The following is a 27,461-nucleotide window of genomic DNA, read 5'->3' as shown; positions in this document are numbered from 1 at the left end:
ACTTGGCTGGAAACACGAAGATATTGTGAGTGTCGAGCACAGGGCCATCATCCAAACGCTGGTGCACTTGCCCCTGCCTCTCCAACCGAGTGCGTACTTGGGCATGATCAAACAACCATGATATAACGCGGGCGCTATTGCAACAGAGGATATAAAGTGAGCGCCTAAGTTTTGAGATGACGAGAACAGACTGGGTGAGTTCAGCTTTGAACTTCAAGCATCCATCAATGTGATATGCGTCAAGACTCTGCGAAATTCAATAGACACGTCAGGATCTTTCATGCCTAAGCTCATTTCATTAGGGTCTCTTGAGCAATCCGAGTCCATTCTGAGAAGACGGATTTGAACATAGTAAGAGTCAAGCCTTCTGAGGTGCCACCTCGAAGTTCAGCACTGGCAGATCCCAGTTCGTTGCTACACATGCAGTTGTTATTTCTTATCCGGTTTCGTGACTTGTTCAATATCGGTCTGTAAACACACATGGTTCCCAATTAACGTGACAGAAGGTGTCTCAGCGATATCCCACCCGCGAACAAGCTAGCCAGAATTCATTACCCCCTTCTTCGCACCACCCCAATGGGCCAAGGTCGCACTCTGCGCATATCAGGAACTTGAGCTTTTGTGCTGCAACTGCTGGCGTTGCATTATCAGGGCAGGTGGATAGGAACAAAACTCAGCGTTATACTGACCGTCTTTCTGGACAGGCCTTGTAAAACCAATGTTCTCAAATTCTATTATATTTGGAGTCACCAACCACCAGTGCGTAGTCGCAGGTGGAGCTGGCAGTGTTGGCAGGTCTGGGTGAAGAGGCTCCTTTGAAATATCGAGCTAACAACATCGCTGAGTGACGTCGATGGCATAGATTAATCAGAAACGAGCCAGACCTCGACACTATCACGCTCTACCCATCGGCCGACGCCCGCTTTCAAGATTACGCTACCGCATCCGTTACGGGGACAAAGAAGGTCAAATTTGTGTGTCAATTCTCCCAGATCCTCATCGTGCGATGCAGAAACCGCAAGTACGCCTTGATCGAAATCAGATAGTTTGCGAATTGTGGAGCGGTCTCCAGCGTTCGAAGGGCGTTGTAATGCCTCCAGAGCACCGGAAGGCAGGGACTGATCTGACATGATGATTGCAAGTAACTTGAAGGGTTGGTAACTTCAAGTCCAGTATGGTCACCTGATGTGCGCTAAATGTGTACCGATAAGATAAGATAAGATAAGATACTATTTAATTCGCTGGTAAAATAATTCTACATGTGTATCTCATGCTTGCTGCAAATATCAGGGCTTCATCAAAGCCTCTGGTAGCTTTCACATTGCTAGTGTGTATTTATGAAGGTGAGATGCTTAGTTGCTGGCATCGCTTCAGGACGCGTTTATCTTTCACGTGATATGTCATGTGACTCGGGGTGTGGGCCCCAAGGGTTGCCCAACTGCTTCAGGGCTGCGAAGCTTTAATATCGACAGCTCTCAGACTCTAAGAAAGCTCCTTCAAAGTTTCTCTTCCTTCTCAACACCCGTTCATCCACTCTGCTCGAGGGGCCCCGGAGTCCCACCTCTATCCACAAACCATGTCCGCTGCGAAGCTGACATCTCTTGCTACCTCAACACTTTCTCTCCTGCTCGAACGGCAGCGTCTCCAGGCCTCCCATCCCACTCTACATCTGCAAATAATATCAACCAACTTGCATAAGATTAGGGATGGTGTCATAGCCCTCCGCAACACTTCCGACGATGAAGCTGCGGAAAGTCTTAGAGCACACTACGAACGGCTGCGCGGTATGTTTGGGGAAGAAGCAGCAGAGAAGGCTGGACTGCATACGTATGTTGTGCCTTCCGTGATCGCAAACGTGTTCTCAAATCTCATGCCAGTATACCCCCTCCGATGCCACCGTCACCCCCACCTCTAGCTAAACGTGTTCCGAGTCCTGAGACAACCTACGAACCATATACTGACGAACCCTCACCGGATCCAGATGAGAATGGGATTTTGATGCAACAGAGGCAGATGATGGATGGTAAGGCTTAAGCTCACCGCCAAAACCTAACTCATGATTTCTAACACCCGATTCACTAGCACAGGATGTCCACCTTGACCACCTTTCTTCTTCAATTGGTCGACAACATCACATTTCGCTCCAGATAGGCGACGAGCTCGAGGCACATACGGGACTTCTTGATGCCCTAGACACTGAGCTCGATGGTACCGGTGCCCGCATGTCCAGTGCGAGGCGCAAACTTGAACGTGTTGCTCAGGGCGCGAAACGAAATGGTAACTCCCTATCATTAATGACCTGCGAACGTTCAATTTACTCATTTATTGCGTTTAGGCTCTACGGTCACGATTGCTCTTCTTATACTAATACTCCTCATCCTCATTGTAGTGTTTAAGACCTGATGAGAGCCATATTTATGTATCGCGCACATCCTGTGGTAAGACTTATTGGAAGGGACTTTCAAACATCTGCTGGCAGTATGATATTTTTTTCTGTATCGCTCGCTCAGACCTAGGTATTGACGGACCTTGTCAAAGGCAACGAAATCCAATTGCTCATCATAAGCTACAGAAAAAGGCGTACGATGGTACGATGGAACACCTGTAACTCTAGGTATTGATGCGGTGTCCGCCGAGACAATCTCAGAGCAAGTGACAGTTTGAAACTGGTCATCCCTTGAAGACTGACCTGGCTCTAATCCTTGAGCTTGACTCTTTGAAGAAATGACTGTATGATAAGTGCTGTACCACGATGCAGCTCTCACGCGCACGCTTGAAACGACCACCGAGTGCCTAAGGCGCCTTGAAAGTCAGGTGACCAGCATTGTAAGCCGGCGGCATTATGGTCCTTTACCTTTTTCCGACACATGTTGATCATGATGGACATTAATAGTTTTTCCATTGAATTCTGTCGTCATGCAGTGATTCAACAATATCTACATACATACATGCGACATATTCGCCCTCACGGCACGGTGGATTATCATCTATTCCGTTATGTTAACGTGCGATGGCCCTGCATCCGAGTCTGCAAATATTTTGACAAAGAACATCACTTCAAGTTTCACCCGGTTCTTGGCTGTTTGTCGGAGATTACAACGGGTGCGATTATCGCCCTCATTTTCAGCTGTCTATCGTCTCAATATCTGCATGTATTCTGACAAAGAACAGCCTGGGGGCGTGCACTTCTGCTTGGTATCGTCATCATGGATGCTTCGTATGTTCGCCCTTCACTTTCACCTGGTTCTTGGCTGTTTGTCGGCTGGTATACTGATAATAATATCTTAGTTGCTTTGGACAAAGTAACTTGACTGGCGTACTCGACTCAAAGTGTGAGGATTACGACGCACCCAACCCAGCGGTAGCCCCCCGCCCCTGCAAGGAGATTACAACGGGTGCGATTATCGCCCCCATTTTTAGCTGTCTATCTTCCTTATATCTGCAAGCGATCAATGTGCTAGTGATCGGATGGGATTACTGCACGCATGCCGACACCTCAGATTCTCTGACCGGTAAGAGTTTCTCAATCTTACTACCAATCTGAACCGTGGATACACATTTTCAGGACCTCACATTCTGGAGTCTCTAAAAATTCCCAGTTCACACCTTCTATCCGTCATTGCGCAGGGATTGATTATCTGAGCTCCAATATCTGATGTGGCGTTCATAAAAAGCGTTTGCGAAGGTCGAGCATTCTTCAGGAAGATGGAGTCCCTTCTCAAAATACCACTCATTCTCTCGCCCCCTATTGCGATGCACGTAGCGTTCACACCTCCCCACACCCCCACCAGTGGCGATGTTGTCCATGAGAACTTCATTGAGTGGATTCTCCTTCAGGATGCCAACTACGGGCTGCCAATTACAAAAGTAGCTGATCATTGGTTTTCCGCAATCATTTCTAACGAAATTATCAGGCAATTTCCTGGGCTATTGCTTTCACAGAGCTCGCTATCACTACCTCACACTTTATAGATCCCAACATTTTTCCCAACGGATTACAAACTGTAATCGGGTCACTTCGAGCGATTCAAGACATTTCCATCACTTTCCCTTTCCTTTTCGGCACCACACTCATTGTCATTGGAGGATTCATCCGTTGGTGGTGTTTTCGCACTCTTGGTCGTTTTTTCACATTCAAGCTCAGTGTCCGCAAAGGGCACCAGCTTGTCACGAGTGGACCATACGGGGTCGTCCGCCATCCATCCTACGCAGGAGCTGCCCTGCTATCCATCGGCCAGTTTATATTGCACGGATCGCTGTCTTCGTTGGTTAGACGCTCAGGGGTTTTAAACATCCCTGCATTGAAAGCGATTGCAGTGGTAGTACTGATGGGGAGAATGATTGTCGTAGCATGCCTCGTACTTAGGATCAGGCACGAGGATGAAACGGTAAAGTCAATTTCCAGAGTAGAGTGGGAGAACTGGGCTAAGGTAGTCAAGTACCGTCTCATTCCTGGTATTTACTGAACCCATTGCACATGTCATGTAATATAGCGTGTAATATTGTGGAATGCATGTTGTCCAGGTGCAACAGCGAGACTTAATAAAAGTGAACTATCTACTGCTGACACTTGACAGAGCTGGACGTGCACTGATTCACGACAACGTCAATGCTGATACCAAACGCACCTCTCGACGGCGGTTCCTGCGTCTCGGGTGAGCACGGCATGCCCCGCGCGCATGAGAGGGTTTGGCAATTCCTGGGGCACACTATTTCCTGTAGGAGCCTGGTTTTGTCCTGCAGAACAGCGCCCCATCATGCATGAACAACCATACCCTGATTACTATAGGCCTGCTCGTGCTCGGCGACGGCAGCATGCGCTGTGGAGTTGAATCATAGGAATACAAACCATGTATATAGCCATCGTCTCGCCCTACTTCCCCCTCAGGCCTCTAGACATTTACATTGTTAGTCATTTACAATATTGTCGATCTTGCTCGTGGTTGCACCGTGATAGATGCAGCTAAAAATAGCGTACACCCTCATTACATAATGCAGCCCCCAACTTGCGCCTTTGCACCTTTCACATACAATGGATCTCCAAACACTGTAGGGCCACGCAAATAGATAATTTTCCTGGTGGTGCCTTCTAAAAGAGTCGTCCGCTTCTTGTGTGCTTACCCTTACTCTCATGTGTATTGCCCTCTAGCTTTCCTATCAGTAGGAACTTGAAAGGAATTGCGAAACCAACGTTCGGAAGAAACCTAGTCGTTGTTCATCATCAGAGAACTGGTGAGAAGAAGATATTGTCATATATCGTTATATATCGTAATATATAGGAAAGGATTTCGTCACATTGGAATATAAAGCAATATATGACCATGTAAATGCACCGCAATCAGCATAATGGCCAGCAAGAACTCACCGGTTCACTGATGATTCACTTCGCAAGTTTAGAAGTGACTAGCAAAGATGGAAGTATTTCAGGTCCTTGGAAACTCCCTTTGGACCCATCTCCTCCAAGCTTCTACAACTCTCCATGGAATCCTCCCATACTCAGTCCGAGAACGCTTGTTGAGCGCTTTGAGCATTGTGACGTTTGTCTCCTCGGTATCTTCTACGCCTCCTAATTTTCCGAGTTCCGGTGATGGTCTCAGGTATACTAGCACCTGGGACAATATGGGTTCGAGAATTTTCACCCATCGGCAATGGGTCCTTGTGTGGTGAGTAATGCTTGCTCATATTTACTGTGTTCACCAAATGATATTCAAGCTTAGCGGAAATCTTACTACTCGATGTTTCATAGGCTGGCGTCAATCAGTGTTGCTACTTGTCACCTGAGTATCGACGGAACACACCGTTTGTCGACACTTATTAATGGACATCCAACTTTTTACGCTTCATCGATTTTCGTCGTTCTCCGTCCGAGGACGTCCGACTAATTCTTACTGGGAAATGTCACTGATAACGATGTTTTAGAATTGAGCAGCAATCTGTGCGTATCTTGGATAAGCGAAGGCAATCAAGTTCACGTACGATGTTCAATCGACATTGACAATGTCGTTTAAGAATTAACAACGCTTCAGCGCTGCAGCATCAGAAATCTGCGCGTACCATGGGTAAGCGACGGCAACCACATGATGCTCGATTGACATTGACATTGACATTTTAGAATTGAGCAGCACTGCAGCATCGGCAGTCTGCGCGTACCTTGGGTAGGAAGTGGCAACCGAGTTCACGTACGGTACTCAATTGGCATTGACAATGTAATTTTATAATTGAGCAGCACTCAAGCCACAGACTGGCCCTAGAGTCTACGCAAACCAGTCCCAGAGTGGCCATTCTCCGGACATTCTCTGCATTGCACCAGCGAACCACGAATCGTTGAAGCGGAGCCGCTTCAATGCTTCTACCGCTTCAACGATTCTGATGTTTGACTCCCGCTATTAGGGCGGAACTTCTTCATGGGAATCGGCGCTGAATATTCTCACTGAGAGTTCTCCCTGAGGGCCTATCTCAGTAGATGTGGCAGAGATGTGGGCCAACGACTCGGCTGAAAAGCCAACACATGTGTACAGTACTTGAGTTTGGTGCGTCACCACTGTGTATCGTGCATTTACTCATTTATCACGGCACTTATCTTTGTCTATTACTAGGCATGATATAAAACCACTGATGGGAGCACCGTTTTTCTTCATCATATTATTCCCCAAAGATGACGGACTTGAATGAACCGGAGGCCAAACTTGAAGCTCTCTTAAGCATCATCAATTCCTCTGCACACCAAGCAATCGCAGAATACAGGAACACAGGACATGGAGTCCCTAGTGCCAACGCAACCACCTTCCATCCTCTCGACTCGGCGATGGATACAGTTGCTCTCAGAAAGGCAATTAGGCTACTCGAAGGTGCTTACCACCAATTGAGCGCAATACTGGCTCCCCCCCAACACACAGTGATGAACGTGAGTGCCTCTTGCAAATGTTCTCTCCCCCGTTGCTCATCTCCTAAGTTTGTTTTGAATTACAATTGGGCTTGCATCGATGTTGCCCTGCGAGCGCGTATTGCAGATGTTTTAGACAAACATCCAGAAGGTCTTAGCGTGGACAGACTGGCTGAAGCAGTCAACCTCGACAGGAGCAAGACTGCGCGTGTCTTACGAGCTTTATGCCTCATGGGTTGCTTTAAAGAAGGTATTGTGTATGCCAATTGACGACTTTCTCTGAAGTCTGTAATGTGTTAAACAGTGGAACAAGACGTCTTCGTAAACACTCGGCTATCCCTCATACTCAAGTCGACAAACAACACTGGATGTTTTGCAGGCCTTCATTCTCAGGACGTCGCGAAATACGCCGGAGTTCTCTACGAGAGTATGATTGACGAAGAATTTTCTCATTCACATGAGCTCGACAAAGCACCCCGAGTATTGGCCTTCAGGAAGGAGGGTATGAAGGGGAACTACTGGGAAATGATCAATGATGACGTGAGCTTTCGTCGTCACATTGCCCTTCGTTTACTTGACACATTTTATAGGATGAAAAACGAGAGGTGCGTGCAGAGTGCTTCATCGACGACTGCCAGTTCACAGAATCACGTGTATAGGCATTTCACAGGGGCATGCTTGGCCAAAATGAGATGATGGGTGCTTCTGCAGTTCTGCATCGCAAGTCATTGCTATTTATGAAACGTTGGTGTGACTGATGTAGGTTGTTAGATTATCCTTGGGATAATATTTCATCTGTGGTGGATATTGGATCTGGCATTGGGACATTTTCCACACCTCTGGCAAAAATGTTCCCTCATCTCAGAATAACTAATCAGGATCTCCCGGAGGTTCTTCTGGAGGCACAAAATGTGAGTTCAAACACCCAGTACCCATAATCATCTCAGCGGGTACCTTATTCGTATTCGATCAGGCATGGAAGGTGAATGCTCCCGAGGCACTGCTAGACGGGCGCGTGGAGTTCGTGCCAATTAATTTTTTCGAGGACGTGCCTGTTGTTGGGAAGGATGTTTATTATGTAAGAGTCTCTTTTTCCTCCTCGCATCCCCAGTAACTCGAGCATCTTATTATATAGTTAAGGAATATTATCCACAACTGGCAGGACCGCGATGCAACAACGATCCTTCGTAACATTCGCAAGGTCATGGGACCAAACAGCCGAGTTTTAATTCGTAAGTCAACTGCAGTTCAATGGGGCATTTTCTGCAAAGTTAATACCTTGTGTGTTAGACGACCGCGTGCTCTTGCACACATTGGGGGAACCTGACATTGGAACTGACGGGTTAAGTATCGTGAGTTTCAACGTGCAGCCTGGTGTATTTCTGAAATCATGATCCCAAGGCCCCTGAACCTATGTTACCGAACTTTGGGGCAGGCATTCACAGATCGTACCAAATGGACATGACGATGTGGCTTGTTCTAAATTCCAAGGAACGAACCTTGGACGAGCTGAAGATCCTTGGGCAAGTTCATTCTAGCATATCTTGATATGTTGGCAGTAGCTGATGATGAATGATTGACAGGGCCTCTGTTGGCTTAGTACTCACCCAAGTTTATGATCTTGTAGAGACAATGGTCATGGAATTCAGAATCGCTCAGAACTGATGCCAGAGGCAAGTTCTTCGATACATTGGAGTGGGTGACCCCTAGGCGAGGGACGGAGTAGCATCGTAGCTTAGTAGTCAGCCACTCAGTATCTTTCAAGTTGTCGTAAGGCTAGCGTGGTACTCTTCACTACTTCTTGCCTTGGCAGCCTTGCTCGCGACACGCAGGCACACAGTCGCAGATACACTGCTCCAATGCGGTGTATATCATTGTCTGCCGCCATAACTTACTGAAGACGACGAGAACAACAAGCAAACTTGAAGTTAGTAGTCAAACAGACCATAGCAACCTACCCACATACTACAACCAAGGGGCCTCCGCGCCGAATCACGTCTACTTATCGAATGTCACTGGACAGTCTGCAAGGTCAACAAGGGGGTCATTTTCTTTCACTTCATATCCATGAGAGATGCGCAGAATGATCGCGCCAGCAGTGCTATGAACATTGAAGATCAAGCCAACATCAAAATAAATAAACCATACTGTCGAACATGAGAGCCTCCAGTTTGTCTGGTTTCGCAAGCACCCGTCTCAGAAATATGTGGGTCTCCATCTGTATGATCGGGTAGTATTTGTCTAAGATGGCACGATCGCCAATGGAGTGGTGGAAAGTCTTTCGGTACCAGCGTAAACGGTCACCGTATGGAAGAAGAGGCAGGGAGTGCTTCCAGCCAACAAGTTCGCCACCCATATGAAATACAGGACGGCCAGAGTACACGGAACTCTTTTTCTAGCATTTGTGCTGCAATGTCGACAGAGTTGAGCACCACGACGTACTGACCAAGTACCTCGACATGCGATATGTCACCTGCACGCAGTGATTGAAATGAATGACTTTGGAAAAACAAGAAGTACTCACCATACTTTTTGCCCCACTTGGCGAAGGTGAGCCAGGGCTTGATATTAGGCACGTCAGTGATGTTCCCAACAAGAGACCATCCCGAGGGCCGGGTGGACATGGTGCAGGGTTCTTTTTGCTGAGCACTTGCTTTACTAGATACATTCCAACCCCAACAAGACATAGGGCTAGCTAATCGACGTTGGTGAGTATCGGCATGGTTTACTAACAGACGGTGAGTCACTGAGAGCGGGGTTGTGTAGTAGTGAGCAATCAGGTATGAGAGAAGCCTCACCTTTTTGCATTTTATATTTGAAACTTAGTTACGAGACCTCTTCATCTCGGGCCTTGAGTTCTAGAAGAAGGGTTTCGAACGAGGAAACTCAGTTGTGTAACTTTGGCCAGGTACGACCGTCCATAATGCAAATTCTTAGTACGTCGTAAGTCCGCGTGGCAATACCAATGGTCGTATGATTGTTACTTAACCTATGATAGACCAGGGTACTTCAAGGGGCTTCGATGATCGTCACGGTGTCCAATGTTCTATTTCGCGCGCGAGAGGTGCGGGGCATCCGCTGGCCCATCCGATATTACAAAATGACCAGCTCGACGTAACAGTAGGATGCTGCATGTTCGGTTTGATACATCCACACGGCACTCAAATGCCGTGTCTCCCACTCCGCAACTTCCGTTCCTAAGCAGCCGGTAAAGGTTTTTCCATGTGTGGCTTACACACGTCACGAGTGATGATCCCCCATGCTGAGGATCAACGAAATTCGGCGGTGGATGTGGCCATATCTGCCTGCCCAAGCAACTCGGTTATCTGCGCAACTTCATCTTCATAATGCAATACTTAGCTGGTTATCGCCTTCATCAAATGCGAGTATCAATAACATCACAGGTGTAGTAAATGTGATAGATTTGCTAGTAATATTTCACTATTCCCATTCGATGATGCCAAGGATATCAAGCTGGTCGTCGACGGGTATGTGGTAGCTCTTGTCATCCTCATGGCATAGATATATATATAAAGTTCACTGTTCACCAAGCCAGCTGGGATGATGCGATGACAACCATCTACCAGAGATCTGATAGACAAGGCGGGATGATAGTCATCGACTGCCCACCGATTAATGCGAATTCACTTGGTAAAACTCGGGGAGGCGTGACTGTAGTTGATCGTTGGATGCGAGCGAGTCACGCGACAAATATTTGTCACCAAATACAATATCGAGGAGAACGGTTATTCCACTCATCATTTTCGAAAGGTTGGGGCGGTTATCTGTGGCTGCGACGAGACCGGGATTGTGAATAGAATGTCGTCGCGGAGACACAACATTAGCATGGGATTGATACGCTGCAGCGGCATCAGTTTCATTGGCTTTCATCTTTACCAAGGCGTCGTGGAATGCATCAATCCTATCATTTATTAATTAAATTAAGGAGTGAAAACTGGAACGACTTATGCAAACATCCTCGCTCTTGAGACAGTCGTGAAAAAGAGGATTTAACGTTTTCGGCGGTGACAGCAACCTCCAGTAATGCTTCCGATTGGAGTCTTACAGCAGCCGGGAACATCATAAGTGAGCATCTTTGAAGTGAAAGTCAAGAACGTGCTCTGCCAGTAAGGCTAGATGTATAAGTTGGAACTTCAGCAGAAGCGCATCTAGATCTTAATTGTATCAGTAGCGTTGTCTGTACATGTAACGACCGGGTCACCGCACCATGAATGTATAAAAATTGAACCAACCCTAGTAGGCTACCGTATGGTATGCACTCTGCTAGAGCCTGGCAATATTCTTGTACTGCTCCATGGCTTTCCGGAGAGGTCGTCTGGACGTTAGATCCAAGTCATCAATTCTTGGCTTGGTCTGGTTTATAATCTGCTTCAATTTCGGTCCAAGTTGTAAATAGTGAGACAAGTTGAGTGCCGACCTTGATACGAAGAAATAACTATCATCCTGCGATTGGTCTGACTAGGAAAGACTAAACGCCAAACCACCCCGCGATCCTTCTTAGGTGTAAATTTGAAGTTGTATGTTGAGTTCGAAAACAGACTTGTGAGTCTGACACAACCGCGTCTGTCAAGCGAGGTCTGCAAACCAAACAGCACGTTACCTAACTCTACGACGGGTTACATCCTTCCTTCAACTTTCACATTCTCTCAGTCTGTTCTCTGCGTTGGCGGTTGACGGGCGTTAATACGCAAAAGTTGAGTCGCTCGCGTCTCAGTGTACAATACTGAGCGTGGGCCTGCAAGCTGCAATTCTCACTCGGAGCGCTTATCGAACATCTCACCAACGCACGACAGAACACGTCTTTCTTTTCTATCGCTCTTCCGATTCCTTTGATTCATCCACAGTCTCCCAACTTGATACCCTGTTACCCATTGATTCCAGTTTCGTATTGTGTCACCACAGTATCAAAATTATTCCCTCTTGCTGGATACCACTCTACATTGATCAACAATGTCCCCACCTACGAGTTCGGCGTCTTCATCTTCAATCGCTGGCCCTAGTGGTCAGAACCCGCATCCAATGCTGGAGAACAACGAAGAGAAGAATAGCGTAGTCATCAAAGTCGGGATGGTTGGAGATTCACAGATTGGCAAGACGAGTCTCATGGTTAAGTATGTAGAAGGTAGTTTTGATGAGGATTATATCCAGACATTAGGTGAGGACCTATTATCTCTTGCATTACGCTTCGCCATTCTAATGAATTGGGCCGCAGGTGTCAACTTCATGGAGAAAACGATTTCTGTCCGGCGTACCACCATCACGTTCTCAATATGGGATCTGGGTGGCCAGCGAGAGTTCGTCAACATGCTGCCGCTTGTTTGTAACGATGCTGTGGCGATTCTATTCATGTTTGATCTTTCTCGAAAGTCAACGCTAAATTCGGTGAAGGAGTGGTACCGCCAGGCTCGAGGATTCAACAAGGTTTTTTCATATTTCGTAGGATATTGTTCAATAGCATTGCTTATTGCTCTTATCAGACTGCTATACCATTTCTCATTGGCACGAAATTTGATACGTTCGCGACGTTCCCAAGAGACGAACAGGAGGAGATTACCAAGCAGGTACGTCTTTACATCATTTAGATGATGTAATCTTGTAACAAAGTTGATTAGGCAAAACGATTTGCTCGTGCGATGCATGCTTCGCTGGTCTTCTGTTCGACATCTGCGTCGATAAACGTTCAAAAGATCTTCAAAATTGTGCTCGCCAAGGCATTTGATCTCAAATGCGTCATTCCCGAGATTGAGGGCGTTGGGGAACCCATTCTGATATACGTGGATGTGTAATGATAGAATATCGACTCGGACGACTGAACTTGTGGAGCTGAAGGGGGTCTGTATTCTGCGGGTACCAGGCGAACAAAGGTAATGTGACGTCTCATGGTTTTGAAGGAAAGAAGGTTAACGTCCACGTTCACGTAGGCTGTGGCAATGCACTGCATCTTCTGAGGCATTCCATTGTATCACACCTTGACTAGCATTCTTGATGCAGATGCCTTGACGTGCGCAGCTTGCAGGTTCAACATCCAGAAACCGGAAGACCTCGGCCACTCCCCCTTCATCTTCCTTGTTGTCTTTCCTTTTGACCAGTCGTTTTATCTTATCACATCAGTCACCGAAGTCACACCGCTTCCCTCCACAATCCCCTGAAATACCATTGTCATTTATGTTGTCGCTTGCTTTTGTCCTTGGTCATCCACGCAAGTCACCTTGTTTTTGGATCACCCCATTCTCATTTTCATCCACCTACCTATTTACAGAACCAAACTCACCTGAATAGCTGCCTTCTTACACTCGTTTAGGTCCTGGTATTTCCTGGAGGCAATGCCCTGTACTTTTTCTATGCTCAATACACACTCACTATGTCCTAATGTTTTCCGTATGGTAATTCGTTATTTAAATCCTTTTGGATGCACCGCGGGATGGTTGCAGAAAGGCGGTTGAAACCTATTGCTATTGAAATGGAGCGTGTGGCCGCAGAAAATGGCGTCAATCACCAATTAATTGCGAAGTGTACAGAGATAAGAAATTCAGAATTGGACTTTGAGACTTCATAATAATAACCTTGTCTGAGATTCACTGGCACCGCCAGGTGTACCCCCACTTCGTCACGCGTATTTACTCCGGGCCTCGGGTTATGAAGAGTCGACTCTTGGTATACATTTTGTTAAGGGCTCGCTTGTTTGATGCCTTGTGCAAAACTCTGATCCCCAACTTGTTCTCGAATTTGTACAACTAATGGATAAGCTAGTTTTGAACAGGTCGGATGCTCCTCAACACATCCTGTATGCAGGATGCAGATACAGATTTCAAATTGTCTACATAGAATCAAGATTCCTGCAAAGACACTTCTTAGAACCATGTTTTGCGAGTCGATCTATTACATGGCGTTACGAGTAATATAGTTATTATCTGACTGTATGAACGTAGCGACAAAAATTAGACATCAGAACGTATTGTTGGTGGTCTTGTATCAACGAGCCAAGTGGTAATGTCTCAACGACCATTGATGATTGGAGATACAAGTTTCGCAAAGGTAAGCCCAGCTTGATGATTAGGCCGCGAACCAAGGATGTCGAAGCAAATCAGCCGCTGTAGGACGGGACATTGGTTCCCAGCATAACATGTCACGCAGCACAGTGACCGCACTGTCAGTATCGTCGTCGTTCTCAGTAAGACATCTTTTCTTCCATATTGCGTCAGAATCAACCGTGAAGTTGCCTAAAAATACATGTCAGTGATGCAATCGACAACCACGATGTAACTGTATCATCAGAGTCTTCGAAAGGTTTCGAGTTCCAGTATGGTTTCCACCGCTCTGGTAATGGGCCAACGAGTTTCATTGTCTCGTAGATAAGCATGTTATCGTTGTCGCTGCCATATGTGAGCATCACGTCTGAGAATGCTATCTCCCATATCTATGGTGGAGACATGTTGTCATTCTGCGTCAATCAGAAGGAAGAGACCTTACCGTGCAGGCCATCGACCAAACGTCGCTGGGCAAGCCCCACTCATCTTCGACTTGACCATCGGATAGCTTGTAGAACGTCAACTCAGGGGGGCAGATGATACGCGGCATATCTGGATGCTTAAGAGGCCTCCCATCCTGTAATCGAAATGCTAGTATCCACACGGATTAGTTGTCCGTTATGATACCCTAGAAAGGGTAACAAACCATTACCAAAATCTATAATCTCCACCGTCAGTTGGTCTTTTAGGATCTCCGCGAACTCTTCAGGCATATAGTGCGTGGTCTCCGGCGCTGCCACAAGGTACCTTGGAAGAGAACCACTTAGTACTGAGTGATCGTGTGGTATCACAGGAATCAATTTTGGCTCCCCTATGAGTTCATACATTTCAACCTCTGTGTATTGGTCGATACCGAGTATCTTGAAAACGATGTTCCCGAAGTGTAGATCTGTACTCATCGCGACAGTCAACAATCTTGGAAAACCTAAAAGAGCCGCTGCCGTCCGCTTACCGCCATGCACTACTGCTTCCTGGTGAAGGTATGCTAATCCCAGCACAGCCTGACGGCATACACTCGCCCATTGTTGATGAAAGACGGCTTGGGGGACAAGCGAGTATAAAGATCCAAGTACGTCCATCACGAGCACTTGATGCGTTCCGTTGGGATCCTGTATCTTAAAGGAGCCGTGTAGTTGAACAATATGTTTGGCACCGGGATGGTCACGAGGTCTAGTGCTCAGCCATTGTAAGATAGCAGATCTCCGTTGTTGCTTGAAAGATCGGCAATGACTATTTTTAGCGTCACGCAGCGACTGTGAGGACATCCCAAGCACGAATAAACCAACAGGCTACAAGACGGGTACATTAGAGCTCACTTTTCTACAGCATCCTTGGCGAGCCAGACTGTTGACATTGATCTCAATCCTAGCTTGTGGAGAACTCGGTACCTTGGGTTATCCTGCGAAGGAAATGTATCGCCTAAGTGTACCGGGTGATATCCGCCTGGCTTGTAACCACGTATTGATTCTGTATCATCCTGGAAACTGAGGAAGTAGAATGGAGGAACTTCATATGGGGTATGCGTGGGGCTGTCTATGGTGGAGTTTGAAGCTTTGAAGGATCAGAGATTTGACCAGTCTAGGACAACGTCTGGGCCAAAGTACGGGCCAAAGTCTGGGACACGATGGCAGCCAACGGCACTCCTTAGGAGCGGAGTTCAAACCTCGCTCGATGTTTCCAACAGCCATGCCAATCATTCCGTCAACGCACCTGCCGCTGCCGCCCACATCTCGCCATTATCGGAATGCTGCATGTTTATGCATGATGCCCTACCCTCTGCGTCCGTCGGCAATTGGCATCGTTCTTGACTGTGTAGACTGTGGCCGTGCCAATCAATCTGTCACAGCGACCTGAACAGAAACTCCGAGTCGGGCAAGCCGATGGCAAAGGTACACTGTGATGTTAGATCAACAGTCCATTAATGCATCAAATACATCCACGTTTTGGGACATTGTGTACTTTTAAAAAGCTCCCAACATCCATGGAAGTCCTTGGCGCTATTGCAGGCGTGAGAAACAGTGATGGCATACAGCAACTTTCATACTCCGCTTTGAGGTGCCTGCCGCATCCCGACCTTGTCCCAAACCGGCCATTTCAGAAAAGAGTCGTCCCTGTTAAGACTATGTGTACGACCTTCAATCCAATTGCGAATTCAACATCGTGTGGCAGTCCTCCCCTTGCCTCTTGGCCGCTACCTTTCTCCGGTTTTATTGCCACCGTGAATTGCTCCTCTAATACCAGTGGGTATTCGTGGATTGTGTCGTATCAGGGGATACTGATAGATGGTTAGGCCAATGTATTTCAACCTAGTACGAATTTCAACGGCTCGTCAAAGACACCAAGGGAGATGGTAGCTATAGATCCGCTTGAGCATATCTACCAGGTGTATCTTTGACCTTTTCTCAAGGAGGACCTCATTCCAGGTCTGTCATGGTCTGGATGGCATCCACATGAACTTCGTGTCCAGCGTCAGTACAAAGACCCAGCACTTCCAGCGGCAGATACATCCACAGCGCGCTATATTCCGGTTTCATCTCTGCATTCTTGCGCTTTGCTTGGACCGAATTCGACACACTCCAGAGAAGGCATTCTGCAGCAGTAAGCGCAATGTTTGTGTCAGCTTGTCGACCGAATTATCCGAGGGTTTTGATGCAAAGCCACAAGTCTTCAGGAGATAACATGACACGGAGTCGCAAACAAGTTTGAGGGATGGAAGGTGATCTTCACCGGTGCTGTGTACCGCGGTCGTCACATACCCGGGCAGTGGCTTTTGACGGGGGTCTCTTGAAGCGAAAATGTACTGATGGAATCGACCAACTGAGATTTGAAGAGAGTTGCAAGGTTTACAGATGCCTCCCTAGCATCTCGAAAATGCTACCGGCAAGTGTCTGGACGCCTATAGAATTTGGTGCAGGGTTTTCAATCCCATCCGCCGGAGCCCGATATCCGTGCTCGTCGTTGGAATGTTAGATGATGCGGGTATTATCTGATGAAACAGAACATCGAGAACACGACACTGCAGCGCTGACGCACGCTCTGATCCTCTTTCCACGGCCCACCTTCTCATTTTTGCTTTTCAAAACATCCTCAGACTGAGAAATAACGTCAGTGGATGCGACTACACGCTGCAAACCATCGACGACGATCTATCGCACAACGCACTGTGGCAAACATTTCGGAGATTACGGACTACCAGCCGCACGACGGAGACCTTTGGAAGTATACAACGAGGAACTATATTTGCGGAGGAATAAGGCTGTATTTCACACAGAGGGAGAAATGTATAGTCGGCTTAGTGCTGGGCGACGACGTGTTTTCGAACAGATTTACCATGCAAAGTCACGAGAGCAGTCTTTTCTTCGTGGAGGGTCGACCAGGACGAGGAAAGACTTTTTTGGTGAAAGCATTATCCTCTGTATTGCGAGCACACGGATACATCATGTTGATCGTTGGCAGCAGTGCCCTCTGTGCACCCGCTTATGACTGTGGGCGCACAGCTCACCAGAATACCCGTCACTGATGATGCTGAATACAACTATTTTCACCGCACCCCGACTTCATTCGAGAAGCAGCAGCCATTATCTGTGATAGACGGTAAATCGCGAACAGTTTCCTTTGAGACTAGCCACTTTCAATGGCTGCCCAGGTCTTACGCTCTCTCGCACAGTTTTGGATCTCAGAACTGATCCTTTTGCTCATGGTCGACTATATACTGCATTGTTTCGCAACAAAAGCCGTCGAGATACGCTGTGCTTATATTCAGGAGCAAATGAAGAGAAGGATAGTGCAAATATAGTGTACAAATGTCTGCTTTTGTAGTGAAATGACACGAGTGTGCCAATAAAAAGCAACGACCGAAGCTCACCGGCCACCGCTTGTACTATCATAACCCTTCCATAGCCAGACGAGCACGAGAGACAGAACAGCCTGCATTACATAGAGGAAAGTTGACATGCCTACCACTGATCGGAAAGAAAAGGTGCAATAAAACCACACAAAGGCGAAAACGACGAGTGCATGCGAATGTATAAATACACACAAAGCGGACCGGAACGAAAAAATATCCGGAAACCTTTCGAGAGCACGCCAGCGCACTGCAAATAATAAACGATCATTGCCCGTCTTTAACCCATTGCGTGTCCATAGTTGACGCTCTCGCTGAGGTGCTCATTGGCTGGATTGTACGTGAATCCCTTAAACTGCTCTTGCACGGTAGACGAAAGAGCAGAGTCCTCGACAACGGAGTCTTGAGGGTCCTCGTTAGTGAAGTCCGGGTCGAAATTAGCCACGTCGAGCACGGATTCCTAAAAGCATATTTTGCTCGGTATAACAAAGAGGAAAACGACCGTGATTACTCACAACACTTGGCTTGAACGGTGGTTGGATCTTTTTGTGGAGGAGCCTAGCTTGATTCATGAGTAACGCACCAATAGTCGAAGAATAGGATACGTGCCTATTCCAGTCAACATATTTGGCGAAGAAAGGATGACGCTTGATCTCTTCACCACCATTTGCTCCCAGACGTCGGGCAGGATCACGCTGAAGGAGACCGATCATGACGCTCCTGGCCTCTGATGGCATATCGGAAGGAAATTGAAGTGGGTCACTGAGGATGCGTTGGTACATCACGTTGACATTCTCGTCATAGAAAGGGGGTAGTCCCGTCTGTGAGTTTGAGTAAGTTATGGTCAGAAGCAAATGTTTCGAAGGACGCACCATCATTTCGTAGAGCAGGACACCGAGCGTCCACCAGTCAACCGTCTTGGTGTACCCCTGACTCTCGAGTAGCTCTGGAGCAATGTACTCCGGTGTGCCACAGAACGCTATAGCGACCGGTTATATCGTCCCATTAAAGTCAAAGCCATTCTCACTGTTTGTTTTCTCTGTTTCTGACATGTTGAGTTTACAAAGACCTAACCGGACGACAATCAGCATATCAGCCCCTAGATTGTAATGTACCTACCAAAATCACAAAGAGCGATATGACCTGTGTAATCGAGTAGTATATTTTCAGGCTTCAGGTCGCTATGGGACCGTCAGCAAAATGGCACAGCTACCCGCATTAAGAACGCACCGGTAAACTACATTAAATCCGTGCAGATGCTCAAGTGCACATAGAAGTTCTGCGGCGTAAAATCGGCTGCGATCTTGATCAAATTTACCTTCCCTCTGCAGATGATAGAAGAGTTCGCCGCCATTTACTGGGCAGACATAAATTGTCACCAACTTAGTAAAGATAAAATACTCACCGAATGACATTACGAGGTATAACTTGTCAGGATTTTGGAATGAAAATTTAAGTGGAACGATAAATGGATTGTTGACCAGTGCCAAGACCGTCCGCTCAGCCAATATATGCGTGATTTCGCCGGGGCGTGATGCGATATGGGCTTTTCGAATCGTCTTGAGAGCATATATCCGCTGCGTATCCTTTTTGCGCACTTGCATCACTTTACCAAAGCTCCCTTTGCCAATCACTTTCAACAAATCGAATGCATCGATAGTCAAAGACTCGTTCCTTATTGGTCTGTAGTCGATTTTGAGGTGAAACGAGCCAGTGCCAGCAGTGGCAATGTACCATTGATCCGAAGCATGCTGAATGCAAAATGCGGTATTCAGGGGACAGCACAAGCTCAAACAAGTGAACCTACATGTCCGTCAAGTACAGGAGTAAGATCTACACGAGCCATGAGCAGGTCGTTGCCCATATCTTCTTGGCTGTGTACCGCAGCGGCGGTTCGAAGATATGATGAGACTGATATTGTTGATGTGCGGGACACGTCACTAGTGACATAGACGATCAGATATGCCCGAGTTATCGCGCATAAACCACACACAAGTCTGCCCGGTACGACCACACAGGGTTGGCTAGATCTCCGCCCATGGCATCTACCAGAACTTGATTGTTGTCGAACTCGAGGACAACATATGGAAGCCACCACAATCGCCTCCTCTGCATGCTTTCACGGTTGCTGGCCGACCTTCGTGCGGGTGGGTTGTCAAGCGCTTTTTGGATGACCTCTGGGACATGCACGCCGGGTGCTAAGGAGAGACCGCGTCCTGTATATGTATGACATCAGAGTGTATTCAGGATGGAAGGTCGAATAGTCGGCTTACCGGAGAAGATACGAATCGTGAGCATACCAGATCGAAGATGAGCTTGCTGGTCGAGGGCACCAGAAGGCTTGGGAGTTGTGGGCCGCGACGGTATCGGTGTGACGGATCGTGAGACGACGCCATTTTCTTTGGCGTCCTTAGACTCTGTGTGGTAGTCAGGACATGAGATCTCATGGAAAAGAGTGGCCGGTGGATGGGAGATCAGCAAAGGGGTCCGGCGCGCATAGACTTACTTTTGGAAGTGCCTAGTTTCCAGGACATGTTGGATGCAAGGAAATATACAAGGTTGAATAAAGAGAGCTATTTGGTCTGTGAGAAGAGAACGAGAAGGCGTAATACGGGCGGTGATGTCGGTCTGGCGACTGTAGTAGCCTATGAGTTATGTGGCTCAAGATAAGATGTTATACATAAGCAGAAGTTCAGAACAGCCTAGTTCTGATCAATATATCATTATTAATGGCATGTACCTCCTCTTTATCCGTCTGTATGCATATGATGTGGTCGCCGTTAGATATCTTCCGTCACAGCATTCATAATATTAATACTGTTCTTCTCATGACCTCTGCTTAGACTATCATCAAGTTAGCACTGGTTTGAGCGCCACTACCGGCGGGTGCCCGACGTTGATCATCATAACATTGCCCCACGCCATGAGGTAATGTGGGTATATATGCTGTGAGGAGTGTCGTAACAGTAGGATCTTTAGATGCGTTAGGGCACCCCGTGTAGAATGCGTGTCTTTCAGCTGCAATAACATGACTTTTAGGTATAACATGGATACTCTACACACGACCAGTCCTCTGAAAGTAAGACGACTTCAGCCCAAAGCCTTCTTCATCGTCCTTGATTTGCCCATTTGCTATATGAGACGATTCGAGGGTGTCTGATGATGAGATCTGTCCATCAACAGATAGGTCATTACGTTTTGAGTCCCTGTGTTGCAGAACATCAGCCAATTCAGGTAGCTGTCGTGAAGCAAGGTTCCAGTGAGGAATAACATCAACCTCCTCAGCATGCGCTTTCAAGACTGTTGCGGACTGGCCGTGAAGGTCCTTTCGACTCCGCTGTAGCCTGGCCGTGCAATGTCCATTGTAATCCTGCTTGAACATGTCGAATCCATCAATGATGTCCGTCATATCAGTGCCGAGCTCCAATAGCTTGACAGCACCTGCGCACTCAGCCTGAAACATGCGCAATGCTTGAGCGTTAATGCCCCTGGTGACATTCTGAGAAGATACAGGTCAGAGGAGAAAAACCATCTCTTTCCACACGTACGTACTTTTGATCGAATGAACGGATCTACAACAGAAATAGGATAACTCTCTAGCATCGTCGTTGAATCCACATCCGGACTGAGAAATGCTGACCAACTATTGTAGGATTCAGATCGAGAGCCTCGGGAGGCATGGTCAGGCTTCGCAGCTTCTTCGGAATGCGAAATACGGGGGGAAATACCTCCCCGCTTGATGTCTATCACATGGTGCGAAAATTGAAATTGACTCCAGAACCTGAGCGATGAAGTCTCAGTCACAAAATGAAAGCTTCCCGACCACCTCTCACCTGAACCATTGCTCTACGAGGTTGTCCAGGGAATCGATGCGTGGTGCTACCCACGTCGTGTGCTTGCAATATCGTGTGTCACAAGGTATCCGCTTAGATGGGTTTGATGGCCGCATCCAAAATAGATGCTCGTTGGATTCCATTGATCGAAGGCCAGCTTGTAGATTCGGAGCTAAGTCCCGTGTCTCTTAGACATTAAGGTTCCAATGATCCAGTCGAAGCAATGCAGATCACACCTGGAGCCATCCAATTGTCATAAGCACCAATGCATAGGAACTAAAAGTTCGGGGTGTTTCAGAGGCAGAAGGTCGATTGAGGGCTCTTGGACGAGCCCATTTTTTAATGGCAGATACTAAACAACGAAGGCTGGGTACAATATCGCAATATGTCTTGATAAGGTCGGTGTTCATCAATCCCAGCCTCTCGTTCACATTTATGTCAATGTGAAGCCCGGATACAGGATCGGTGAGCTTAACTATAAATCGAGAGAGGGTGAGGAGCCCGAAACAACCCTCCCAATTCGTGGTGACGAACCAATGGGAACCCGGGCCCAGGGAATTGCTTCAACGTCAGTAAAGCCTGCATGTCGCATTGTCCAAGCAAGCTTTCTGTCATTTGATTAGCTCCGTTGGCGTTGGCTCGTGAGCGAGGTTACCTAGTATGGTAGATAGCTTCTAAATATTAGCCTGATTGATACCTCAGTTGTACGAATGGAACATAACTTACGAGGTAGATGTTTCATGTCCATTTCCGGGGAAAAACCTTGAGGCCAGTTGGTATCCTGCCATCAATCAACAAGAACACGAGTGGCTGGTTGATTGTTAATAACTCACAAGCACAACAAGGTCCAGGTCTCCATCTCCTGTTCTTGACAGGGCTTTCATTGCCATATACACTGAGCTTCCATAGGGCTGCACGTCATATCTCGGTCCATATTTGTATCGGATGATATGTCTAACTTTGCGAATTAACTGGTCTCTTGTGTTGGTTCTCTTGTCATTCCAACTTGAACTAATGTCGTGGTTAGCATCATTTAGTGGGAAATCTGACGAGAATCAGAATTAATGTGAAAAAGGAAACGGCGAGCTCACTACACACACCTATTCTAATGTTCTCGGCATGTCTGGCCTGTCATGAATAGTAGGAAGTCAGCCAATGAAGAGGCAGATTTGTTTAACCGACAAATTACATTTTTGAGGTTATGCTTGACCGTTTCATCATTGGGCAGCGCAGGTGCAGCAGTTGTGTGCACACCGCGTGAAAAGCCCGCACCACACGATCGACTGTGTGTCAAAGGCCTGAAACTAGTCATCATGCCACTGCAGACAATCCATCTTTGCGCTATTTTCACACGCCGGGGAATCCGACGCAAGGCAACACCAGATGCAAATGCCGCATGATTCTGTTATGGTGGTAAGGAGGCGAATGCAGCAGAGACAATCGGTAAACCCACATGAGTATTGATAAATGGATTCTGGACAACCAAGTGATATGACCTACAGGATTCGGGCTGGTGCTGGGGAACGCTGTGTAGAGTCAGTTGCGTAATATTACACAAGTAGTTCTTGCTTTGCACAATGCGCGAAGCCATAGAACAAGTGCTAGCTACAAATATTGAGCATGTGCGTGAATGGTGGATGGTGAAAAATGTAAATACTCAGTTTAATGTGAAAGTAGAAATTCCGTTCCGAACACGAAAAATTTCCTCATGCATTAAGAGGGAATCGAACCCCCGGCGGGTCGATGGCAACGACCCAGGTTACCACTACCCCATTAATGCGGCGAAGTCATTGATGACGTATCTCATTATAATAATAGTACACGATTACAAGAAATTCGTCCTTTAATCAGAATTCAGATTGACGTTCTTAAAATGAAGAAACGGTTTGGCTGTATCCCCCATTGCTCCTAAACTGTGCTACAACCCGCCCACCATAATTCACTATCACATCTCTCTCCCTACCTGCAACGTTCTGATCGACGGTAAAGGTTGCTGTCGTTGGCCTGCCATCATTCCAGGCAAAATCGAGAGTGATCCCCCCACGTATGCGCGCGCCCTTCATTTCGCCAGTCGACCACGTCAGAGGAAGAGCGGGTAGAAGCGTAACCTGGAGTGGAACGTTGATGTTCGCAATGTCAGGGGCTTGTAGCAGTGCATTCTATCGATTTGAATTCAAGGTTCAGCTGTAGATTTCGCAGATAAAATGACTTGATTATCTCACCAAAACAGCGGCAGGATATCCCAAATTTGCATCGATCTGGAAGATTCCATCAGAGGTATACAGGGAAAAGAGGTTGGGAGCAAAATTGCTCTCGATGGTGTGCTGCATTGGATTAGTATTAGCGACATGATATAACCGACGATTCTTACAGTAAGTTCCTTGTAAAATTCAGTCTCGTTAGCAAGCTGCGCCCACGCCGCAGCCCTCCAGACTTTCTCCCATCCTGCATCCGCATCAGGGCCCCTTCCAATGCCTCTATGAAACAGACTAGTTTTCGCAGCGCTCAAAATTTGTTCTTTGGTATAATGCATGAAGGTCCCGTTGACAGTAAGACCACCTTGCAACTCAGGGGAATAAGATGCTATCGCATAGCCGGGGTATAACTAGTAAGGGTTGTAAGCTCCAGATGATAGTTGTGAAACAAGGGCCTACGCCAATCAGATGACTAAGATGCCTGTGAGTGTCGTCCGGCATATCCATATCGACTTTCCACTCTGAATATAGCATTAATATGACAAGGATACACAGGGCAAGATACTAACCTTGCAGTTGACCCCATCGTCCGATACGCAGCCCTTTGTCCATCTGCTGCCGTTTGGAAATAACCGCTGTGCATCCCATGAGCAAAAGGCAAGACGAATAGGCGATGGTTACCCACCATCTAGAAATGCAGTGTCTGTATCACCAGCTGCCTCGAAACCGTTTTCGATTGTATTGAAGAGCTGCCAGATCAGCTGCTGAGCATGTGCGCAACCTGTCGTGATGGTCAGCAAAATTCAAAAGTTTTCAGAGTCCAGCTGACCGAGAGTAATAGGGACCTGCTCTGGTGAATTGCAAGGTGCGGTAACAAGGGTCGAATCATTGAAGTGCAAGTCCTCGATGAGCTTCTCTAGATGAAAGCTGGCAACGGACTGTACGAAATTCAGCTAAATGTGGCTTCCAAAAGTCCCTATGATAGTGGAGCACCTTGACTAGCGGCCATCCTTGAGTCTTCCACCATTGTACATCATTGGTGTGGTCAAAATGATCCCATGCATGTATCATCTATGATGCAATTGACTAAGCCCGCTGCAGACCCAACAGCGAATACGTACCATCCAAGCATTAGATTCTGAGGACATAAACATGGGCGCTCATTCAGTAAGAAAACTAAGAAGAGCCATTGTACCTGGATAATTGGCCCACTGGGCAGAGTTCCCGCCAAGCTTCATACCAGTATGGCCGAAGATCTGTTCGAAAGTTCATGCATTCAATTCTAAAACAAGTCCTCCGAAAACGCACATTCATTTCACCGTGTGTCACAAATCCTTTGCTAATGTTGTACAGAACCTGAGCAGTGTACGCCCCGCGGGGTCCCCACGTATTCTGCAAAAACAAGAGGTCAGCTTCAGCCATGTGTCAGTTATACCAACAAGCCGATCACCTCAATATAGTCAAAGAGTGACCGAGTCACATCTAGATTAGACATTTCGGCAGCCCAATAGTTCATTTGGATGTTGATATTAGAATCTAGTCGTGAAATAAGGACTTCTTCTTCTACAGAGGCAAGGTGCTTACGATAATCTGTTATTAGCTGGTCAGAATCGCGGTCAACCTATGCATCAAATCAGTCACCAGCGCCCCAAGGGTTCGAATACCCATCAGCCCATAAACCCTGTAAATTTGCAGGCAGGGTGCCTCTAGCGCTGCTGGCTAGGAGGTATCTTCCATAGTTGAACAGAACCCATTCCAAGTAAGCGTCCCCAACAGAAGTCCGATATCCAGCGAGAATTTGATCAGTGGGTGTATTGAGATTCGGAGTCTGCCCAAAGGAAAGCGAGAAAGGGGTAACGAGGGAGGTATAATCTTTAATATGCTCATTCAACATCTCAGCGTAAGATGTACGATTAGCAGACGAAAGCAACGTGACAAGATTGTTGTGTGGATCTGGTCCTTGGAAGGAGTAATTGGCAGCTGCGTTTCCAGCAGCCATGTCGTAGTTCGTTCCCCCGACCCAACTGATCCACACCTCAGATGCACCAAGGACGGTCAAAGTAGCATTAGGTGGAGATGCCCCAGATACCGCAGAACACGAGACCAACCCGCCAGGTGCCTGCGCTTGCGCGAGAATCTCATAAAGCATACCGGGGATGGAGACGTAGTTCCTAATGCTCAGCGTTCTGTCATCCAAGCAGGTAACATTCGGAGCCGGAAGGCCATCGACCCCGGCAACAGTGTAGGCGTAAGTCACAGCTGGAAGGACGTGAGAAGTCGTACTGTTCAGGTATTGTACACATGCTTGAAGAGGGTGGGAGCAAAAGGATTCCCTAAACACAGTGGTCAGACAGCAAAATTGACACAGGCAAGGAAGGACAAACCGGAGAAAAGTAGTACTCCCATCAGACCAGGTAGTACGAGACACTGCTTCATCCAGGTCCAACCACCTTGCATACTTCGAAACCGGGCCAGTTGAATCCAACGTTGCGACCAAGTGTCCCGCGCTGGCGTATGAACCTTTGGAAAATGCACGGGCCACCCATTGAAAACAGTGAGTATAGATAGCAGGTGTGCGAGAATTCCCTCAAGCAAACTATGTGTCCACCTACCATATGTGTCACCAGGTGTCATAATCTCATCGATATCTTCATGACAGAATCGGAGATGAGAAAGCTGCGCGACTACACCAAAACCTTGGAGACATACTGTCAATCGTCCCTGTAGGACTAGAAAAAATAGCTTCGCGAATGTTCTGCATCTTCCCGGCTATTTTGGACTGCTGGGAAGGCATATGATTGCCCCCATTGTACGACTATGTGAATGGTTAGTACGTTTGGATCCGATACATCGGAAGGCTTTCAAAGTGCGACACGCACGGGATCCTGGAAGGGACCTCCCGACCACAGGGACTCGATGTTGAGTTGTGTGACCTCTTGGCTAGTACCACCAGGCAACATCGCTATGCATATTTGAATATCATTTGGTCACAGTGACCATGAGCAAGCATTACTCACCACCCAAGTACCCATTGCCAATGGGTAAAAATTCTTGAACCCAGATTGTCCCAGGTGCAGTATACCAGAGACCATTACCAGAACTCGGAAAGCTAGGAGGCGCAGAAGGTATCAAGGAGACATACGTCACAATGCCCAAAGCGCTCAGAAAGCGTTCTCGGGCTGAGTATGGGAGGATTCCATGGAGAGCCGTAGAAGCTGGGAGGAGACAGGCCCAGAGGGAGTTTCTAAGGACCTGAAATACCTCCATCTTTGCTAGTCACTTCTAAACTTGCGAAGTGAATGAACAACGGCGAAGATTTGCCGGACGTTGATTTCGCAACTCCGAGTCCCTTCCTACTGATAGGAAAGCTAGAGGGCGCACTTGAGACGAAGAGCAAGCGTACTAGAAGCGGACAACTCCTTTGGAACACGCGCCCAGGAAAATTATCTATTTGTGTAGCCCTACAGTGTTAGATCCATAGTATGTGAAAGATGCAAGGTCACATTGATGGGAGAGATGCTATTTTTAGCCGCATCCATCATCTACATAGGATCACGATTTGAGCAAGATCGTCATCGCATTAATGGGGTAGTGGTAACCTGGGTCGTTGCCATCGACCCGCCGGGGGTTCGATTCCCTCTTAATGCAAAGTATCGT

The 27,461-nt window shown here is 47.3% G+C and overlaps 11 protein-coding genes and 2 non-coding genes across 13 annotated transcripts; 5 read left to right on the top strand and 8 right to left on the bottom strand.

The window, feature by feature from the left end:
- Positions 1-511: 511 nt before the first annotated feature.
- Positions 512-1,130, bottom strand: BJ212DRAFT_1484232 (Mss4-like protein; the record flags this gene model as incomplete). The annotated part of the gene is made up of 3 exons (XM_041340755.1): positions 512-633; positions 690-828; positions 885-1,130. The coding sequence occupies 3 exons, from the start codon at positions 1,128-1,130 to the stop codon at positions 512-514; spliced, it is 507 nt and encodes a 168-aa protein (XP_041189561.1).
- Positions 1,131-1,287: 157 nt separating this feature from the next.
- BJ212DRAFT_1378044 (uncharacterized protein) lies at positions 1,288-2,737 on the top strand. Its single transcript, XM_041336546.1, has 5 exons — positions 1,288-1,827; positions 1,878-2,023; positions 2,083-2,277; positions 2,336-2,478; positions 2,539-2,737. The coding sequence occupies exons 1-4, from the start codon at positions 1,577-1,579 to the stop codon at positions 2,401-2,403; spliced, it is 660 nt and encodes a 219-aa protein (XP_041189560.1). The 5' UTR covers positions 1,288-1,576; the 3' UTR covers positions 2,404-2,478; positions 2,539-2,737.
- Positions 2,738-3,705: 968 nt separating this feature from the next.
- BJ212DRAFT_1448685 (uncharacterized protein) lies at positions 3,706-4,466 on the top strand (the record flags this gene model as incomplete). The annotated part of the gene is made up of 2 exons (XM_041338577.1): positions 3,706-3,867; positions 3,915-4,466. The coding sequence occupies 2 exons, from the start codon at positions 3,706-3,708 to the stop codon at positions 4,464-4,466; spliced, it is 714 nt and encodes a 237-aa protein (XP_041189559.1).
- A 1,970-nt stretch (positions 4,467-6,436) lies between these two features.
- On the top strand, positions 6,437-8,613 carry BJ212DRAFT_588069 (O-methyltransferase-domain-containing protein). The gene is made up of 12 exons (XM_041343589.1): positions 6,437-6,530; positions 6,597-6,904; positions 6,953-7,133; positions 7,188-7,423; positions 7,474-7,488; positions 7,543-7,603; positions 7,655-7,794; positions 7,857-7,961; positions 8,019-8,115; positions 8,174-8,235; positions 8,285-8,406; positions 8,467-8,613. The coding sequence occupies exons 2-12, from the start codon at positions 6,656-6,658 to the stop codon at positions 8,546-8,548; spliced, it is 1,350 nt and encodes a 449-aa protein (XP_041189558.1). The 5' UTR covers positions 6,437-6,530; positions 6,597-6,655; the 3' UTR covers positions 8,549-8,613.
- A 363-nt stretch (positions 8,614-8,976) lies between these two features.
- On the bottom strand, positions 8,977-9,308 carry BJ212DRAFT_1378025 (uncharacterized protein). Its single transcript, XM_041336545.1, has one exon. It carries the CDS (start codon positions 9,237-9,239, stop codon positions 9,012-9,014), a length of 228 nt encoding a protein of 75 aa, XP_041189557.1. The 5' UTR covers positions 9,240-9,308; the 3' UTR covers positions 8,977-9,011.
- A 99-nt stretch (positions 9,309-9,407) lies between these two features.
- Positions 9,408-9,808, bottom strand: BJ212DRAFT_1579480 (uncharacterized protein; the record flags this gene model as incomplete). The annotated part of the gene is made up of 2 exons (XM_041342251.1): positions 9,682-9,808; positions 9,408-9,629 (listed from the first exon to the last, which is right to left on the bottom strand). Coding segments are annotated over exons 1-2 (231 nt in total), but the record flags the coding sequence as incomplete, so codon positions are not given.
- Positions 9,809-11,854: 2,046 nt separating this feature from the next.
- On the top strand, positions 11,855-12,690 carry BJ212DRAFT_1279032 (small GTPase; the record flags this gene model as incomplete). The annotated part of the gene is made up of 4 exons (XM_041331461.1): positions 11,855-12,059; positions 12,117-12,325; positions 12,382-12,465; positions 12,517-12,690. 4 exons carry the CDS (start codon positions 11,855-11,857, stop codon positions 12,688-12,690), a joined length of 672 nt encoding a protein of 223 aa, XP_041189555.1.
- A 974-nt stretch (positions 12,691-13,664) lies between these two features.
- On the bottom strand, positions 13,665-14,779 carry BJ212DRAFT_1378010 (uncharacterized protein). The gene is made up of 4 exons (XM_041336544.1): positions 14,579-14,779; positions 14,375-14,523; positions 14,174-14,321; positions 13,665-14,124 (listed from the first exon to the last, which is right to left on the bottom strand). The coding sequence occupies exons 2-4, from the start codon at positions 14,480-14,482 to the stop codon at positions 13,958-13,960; spliced, it is 423 nt and encodes a 140-aa protein (XP_041189554.1). The 5' UTR covers positions 14,483-14,523; positions 14,579-14,779; the 3' UTR covers positions 13,665-13,957.
- Positions 14,780-17,706: 2,927 nt separating this feature from the next.
- Positions 17,707-20,605, bottom strand: BJ212DRAFT_1377975 (Pkinase-domain-containing protein). Its single transcript, XM_041336543.1, has 12 exons — positions 20,283-20,605; positions 20,050-20,193; positions 19,770-19,992; positions 19,584-19,716; positions 19,182-19,527; positions 19,007-19,133; positions 18,896-18,957; positions 18,804-18,845; positions 18,649-18,755; positions 18,386-18,597; positions 18,292-18,334; positions 17,707-18,236 (listed from the first exon to the last, which is right to left on the bottom strand). The coding sequence occupies exons 1-12, from the start codon at positions 20,308-20,310 to the stop codon at positions 18,057-18,059; spliced, it is 1,647 nt and encodes a 548-aa protein (XP_041189553.1). The 5' UTR covers positions 20,311-20,605; the 3' UTR covers positions 17,707-18,056.
- Positions 20,606-20,630: 25 nt separating this feature from the next.
- Positions 20,631-23,368, bottom strand: BJ212DRAFT_587722 (uncharacterized protein). Its single transcript, XM_041343588.1, has 11 exons — positions 23,063-23,368; positions 22,799-23,011; positions 22,710-22,737; positions 22,443-22,654; positions 22,336-22,390; positions 22,265-22,280; positions 22,144-22,217; positions 21,846-22,084; positions 21,610-21,794; positions 21,329-21,557; positions 20,631-21,275 (listed from the first exon to the last, which is right to left on the bottom strand). The coding sequence occupies exons 1-11, from the start codon at positions 23,198-23,200 to the stop codon at positions 20,832-20,834; spliced, it is 1,833 nt and encodes a 610-aa protein (XP_041189552.1). The 5' UTR covers positions 23,201-23,368; the 3' UTR covers positions 20,631-20,831.
- BJ212DRAFT_t101 lies at positions 23,319-23,389 on the bottom strand. Its single transcript has one exon. It is a non-coding gene; the product is annotated as a tRNA-Gly (tRNA).
- BJ212DRAFT_1377954 (glycoside hydrolase family 95 protein) lies at positions 23,388-27,317 on the bottom strand. Its single transcript, XM_041336542.1, has 20 exons — positions 27,208-27,317; positions 26,822-27,157; positions 26,684-26,766; positions 26,514-26,619; positions 26,417-26,452; positions 26,189-26,324; positions 25,446-26,137; positions 25,389-25,394; positions 25,255-25,340; positions 25,113-25,196; positions 25,000-25,060; positions 24,926-24,942; positions 24,798-24,875; positions 24,634-24,742; positions 24,490-24,585; positions 24,374-24,439; positions 24,264-24,325; positions 23,981-24,214; positions 23,832-23,933; positions 23,388-23,768 (listed from the first exon to the last, which is right to left on the bottom strand). The coding sequence occupies exons 2-20, from the start codon at positions 27,069-27,071 to the stop codon at positions 23,478-23,480; spliced, it is 2,595 nt and encodes an 864-aa protein (XP_041189551.1). The 5' UTR covers positions 27,072-27,157; positions 27,208-27,317; the 3' UTR covers positions 23,388-23,477.
- Positions 27,318-27,381: 64 nt separating this feature from the next.
- Positions 27,382-27,452, top strand: BJ212DRAFT_t102. The gene has a single exon. It is a non-coding gene; the product is annotated as a tRNA-Gly (tRNA).
- The last annotated feature ends 9 nt before the right edge of the window (positions 27,453-27,461 follow it).

The sequence above is a fragment of the Suillus subaureus genome (genome assembly GCF_016647635.1).
Source record: "Suillus subaureus strain MN1 chromosome Unknown BJ212scaffold_32, whole genome shotgun sequence".
In the NCBI taxonomy this organism is placed as follows: Eukaryota; Fungi; Basidiomycota; class Agaricomycetes; order Boletales; family Suillaceae; genus Suillus; species Suillus subaureus.
The sequence above is the reverse complement of the archived record's forward strand: the minus strand, read 5'-3'. Positions and strand labels throughout refer to the sequence as shown.

What these genes read in the sequence shown, in the direction of transcription:
- BJ212DRAFT_1378010 (XM_041336544.1), bottom strand. Translation starts at nt 14,482, where the DNA reads ATGCCGCGTATCATCTGCCCCCCTGAGTTGACGTTCTACAAGCTATCC. An exon ending in TTTGGTCGATGGCCTGCACG is followed by an intron (nt 14,322 to 14,374) that starts GTAAGGTCTCTT and finishes TCTCCACCATAG; the next exon opens with ATATGGGAGATAGCATTCTC. An exon ending in ACCTTTCGAAGACTCTGATG is followed by an intron (nt 14,125 to 14,173) that starts ATACAGTTACAT and finishes ATGTATTTTTAG; the next exon opens with GCAACTTCACGGTTGATTCT.
- BJ212DRAFT_1377975 (XM_041336543.1), bottom strand. Translation starts at nt 20,310, where the DNA reads ATGTCCTGGAAACTAGGCACTTCCAAAA. An exon ending in GAAACTAGGCACTTCCAAAA is followed by an intron (nt 20,194 to 20,282) that starts GTAAGTCTATGC and finishes ACTACCACACAG; the next exon opens with AGTCTAAGGACGCCAAAGAA. An exon ending in GGATTTAATGTAGTTTACCG is followed by an intron (nt 18,958 to 19,006) that starts GTGCGTTCTTAA and finishes ACGGTCCCATAG; the next exon opens with CGACCTGAAGCCTGAAAATA.
- BJ212DRAFT_588069 (XM_041343589.1), top strand. Translation starts at nt 6,656, where the DNA reads ATGACGGACTTGAATGAACCGGAGGCCAAACTTGAAGCTCTCTTAAGC. An exon ending in CCCAACACACAGTGATGAAC is followed by an intron (nt 6,905 to 6,952) that starts GTGAGTGCCTCT and finishes TCATCTCCTAAG; the next exon opens with TTTGTTTTGAATTACAATTG. An exon ending in GACGAGCTGAAGATCCTTGG is followed by an intron (nt 8,407 to 8,466) that starts GCAAGTTCATTC and finishes AATGATTGACAG; the next exon opens with GGCCTCTGTTGGCTTAGTAC.
- BJ212DRAFT_587722 (XM_041343588.1), bottom strand. Translation starts at nt 23,200, where the DNA reads ATGGCTTCGCGCATTGTGCAAAGCAAGAACTACTTGTGTAATATTACG. An exon ending in TCAAGCATAACCTCAAAAAT is followed by an intron (nt 22,738 to 22,798) that starts GTAATTTGTCGG and finishes TATTCATGACAG; the next exon opens with GCCAGACATGCCGAGAACAT. An exon ending in ACCTGGACCTTGTTGTGCTT is followed by an intron (nt 22,391 to 22,442) that starts GTGAGTTATTAA and finishes GATTGATGGCAG; the next exon opens with GATACCAACTGGCCTCAAGG.
- BJ212DRAFT_1378025 (XM_041336545.1), bottom strand. Translation starts at nt 9,239, where the DNA reads ATGGGTGGCGAACTTGTTGGCTGGAAGCACTCCCTGCCTCTTCTTCCA.
- BJ212DRAFT_1377954 (XM_041336542.1), bottom strand. Translation starts at nt 27,071, where the DNA reads ATGGAGGTATTTCAGGTCCTTAGAAACTCCCTCTGGGCCTGTCTCCTC. An exon ending in AGACACTGCATTTCTAGATG is followed by an intron (nt 24,440 to 24,489) that starts GTGGGTAACCAT and finishes TGGGATGCACAG; the next exon opens with CGGTTATTTCCAAACGGCAG. An exon ending in AATTTTACAAGGAACTTACT is followed by an intron (nt 23,934 to 23,980) that starts GTAAGAATCGTC and finishes AATCCAATGCAG; the next exon opens with CACACCATCGAGAGCAATTT.
- BJ212DRAFT_1378044 (XM_041336546.1), top strand. Translation starts at nt 1,577, where the DNA reads ATGTCCGCTGCGAAGCTGACATCTCTTGCTACCTCAACACTTTCTCTC. An exon ending in GAGAAGGCTGGACTGCATAC is followed by an intron (nt 1,828 to 1,877) that starts GTATGTTGTGCC and finishes ATCTCATGCCAG; the next exon opens with TATACCCCCTCCGATGCCAC. An exon ending in ACAGAGGCAGATGATGGATG is followed by an intron (nt 2,024 to 2,082) that starts GTAAGGCTTAAG and finishes CCGATTCACTAG; the next exon opens with CACAGGATGTCCACCTTGAC.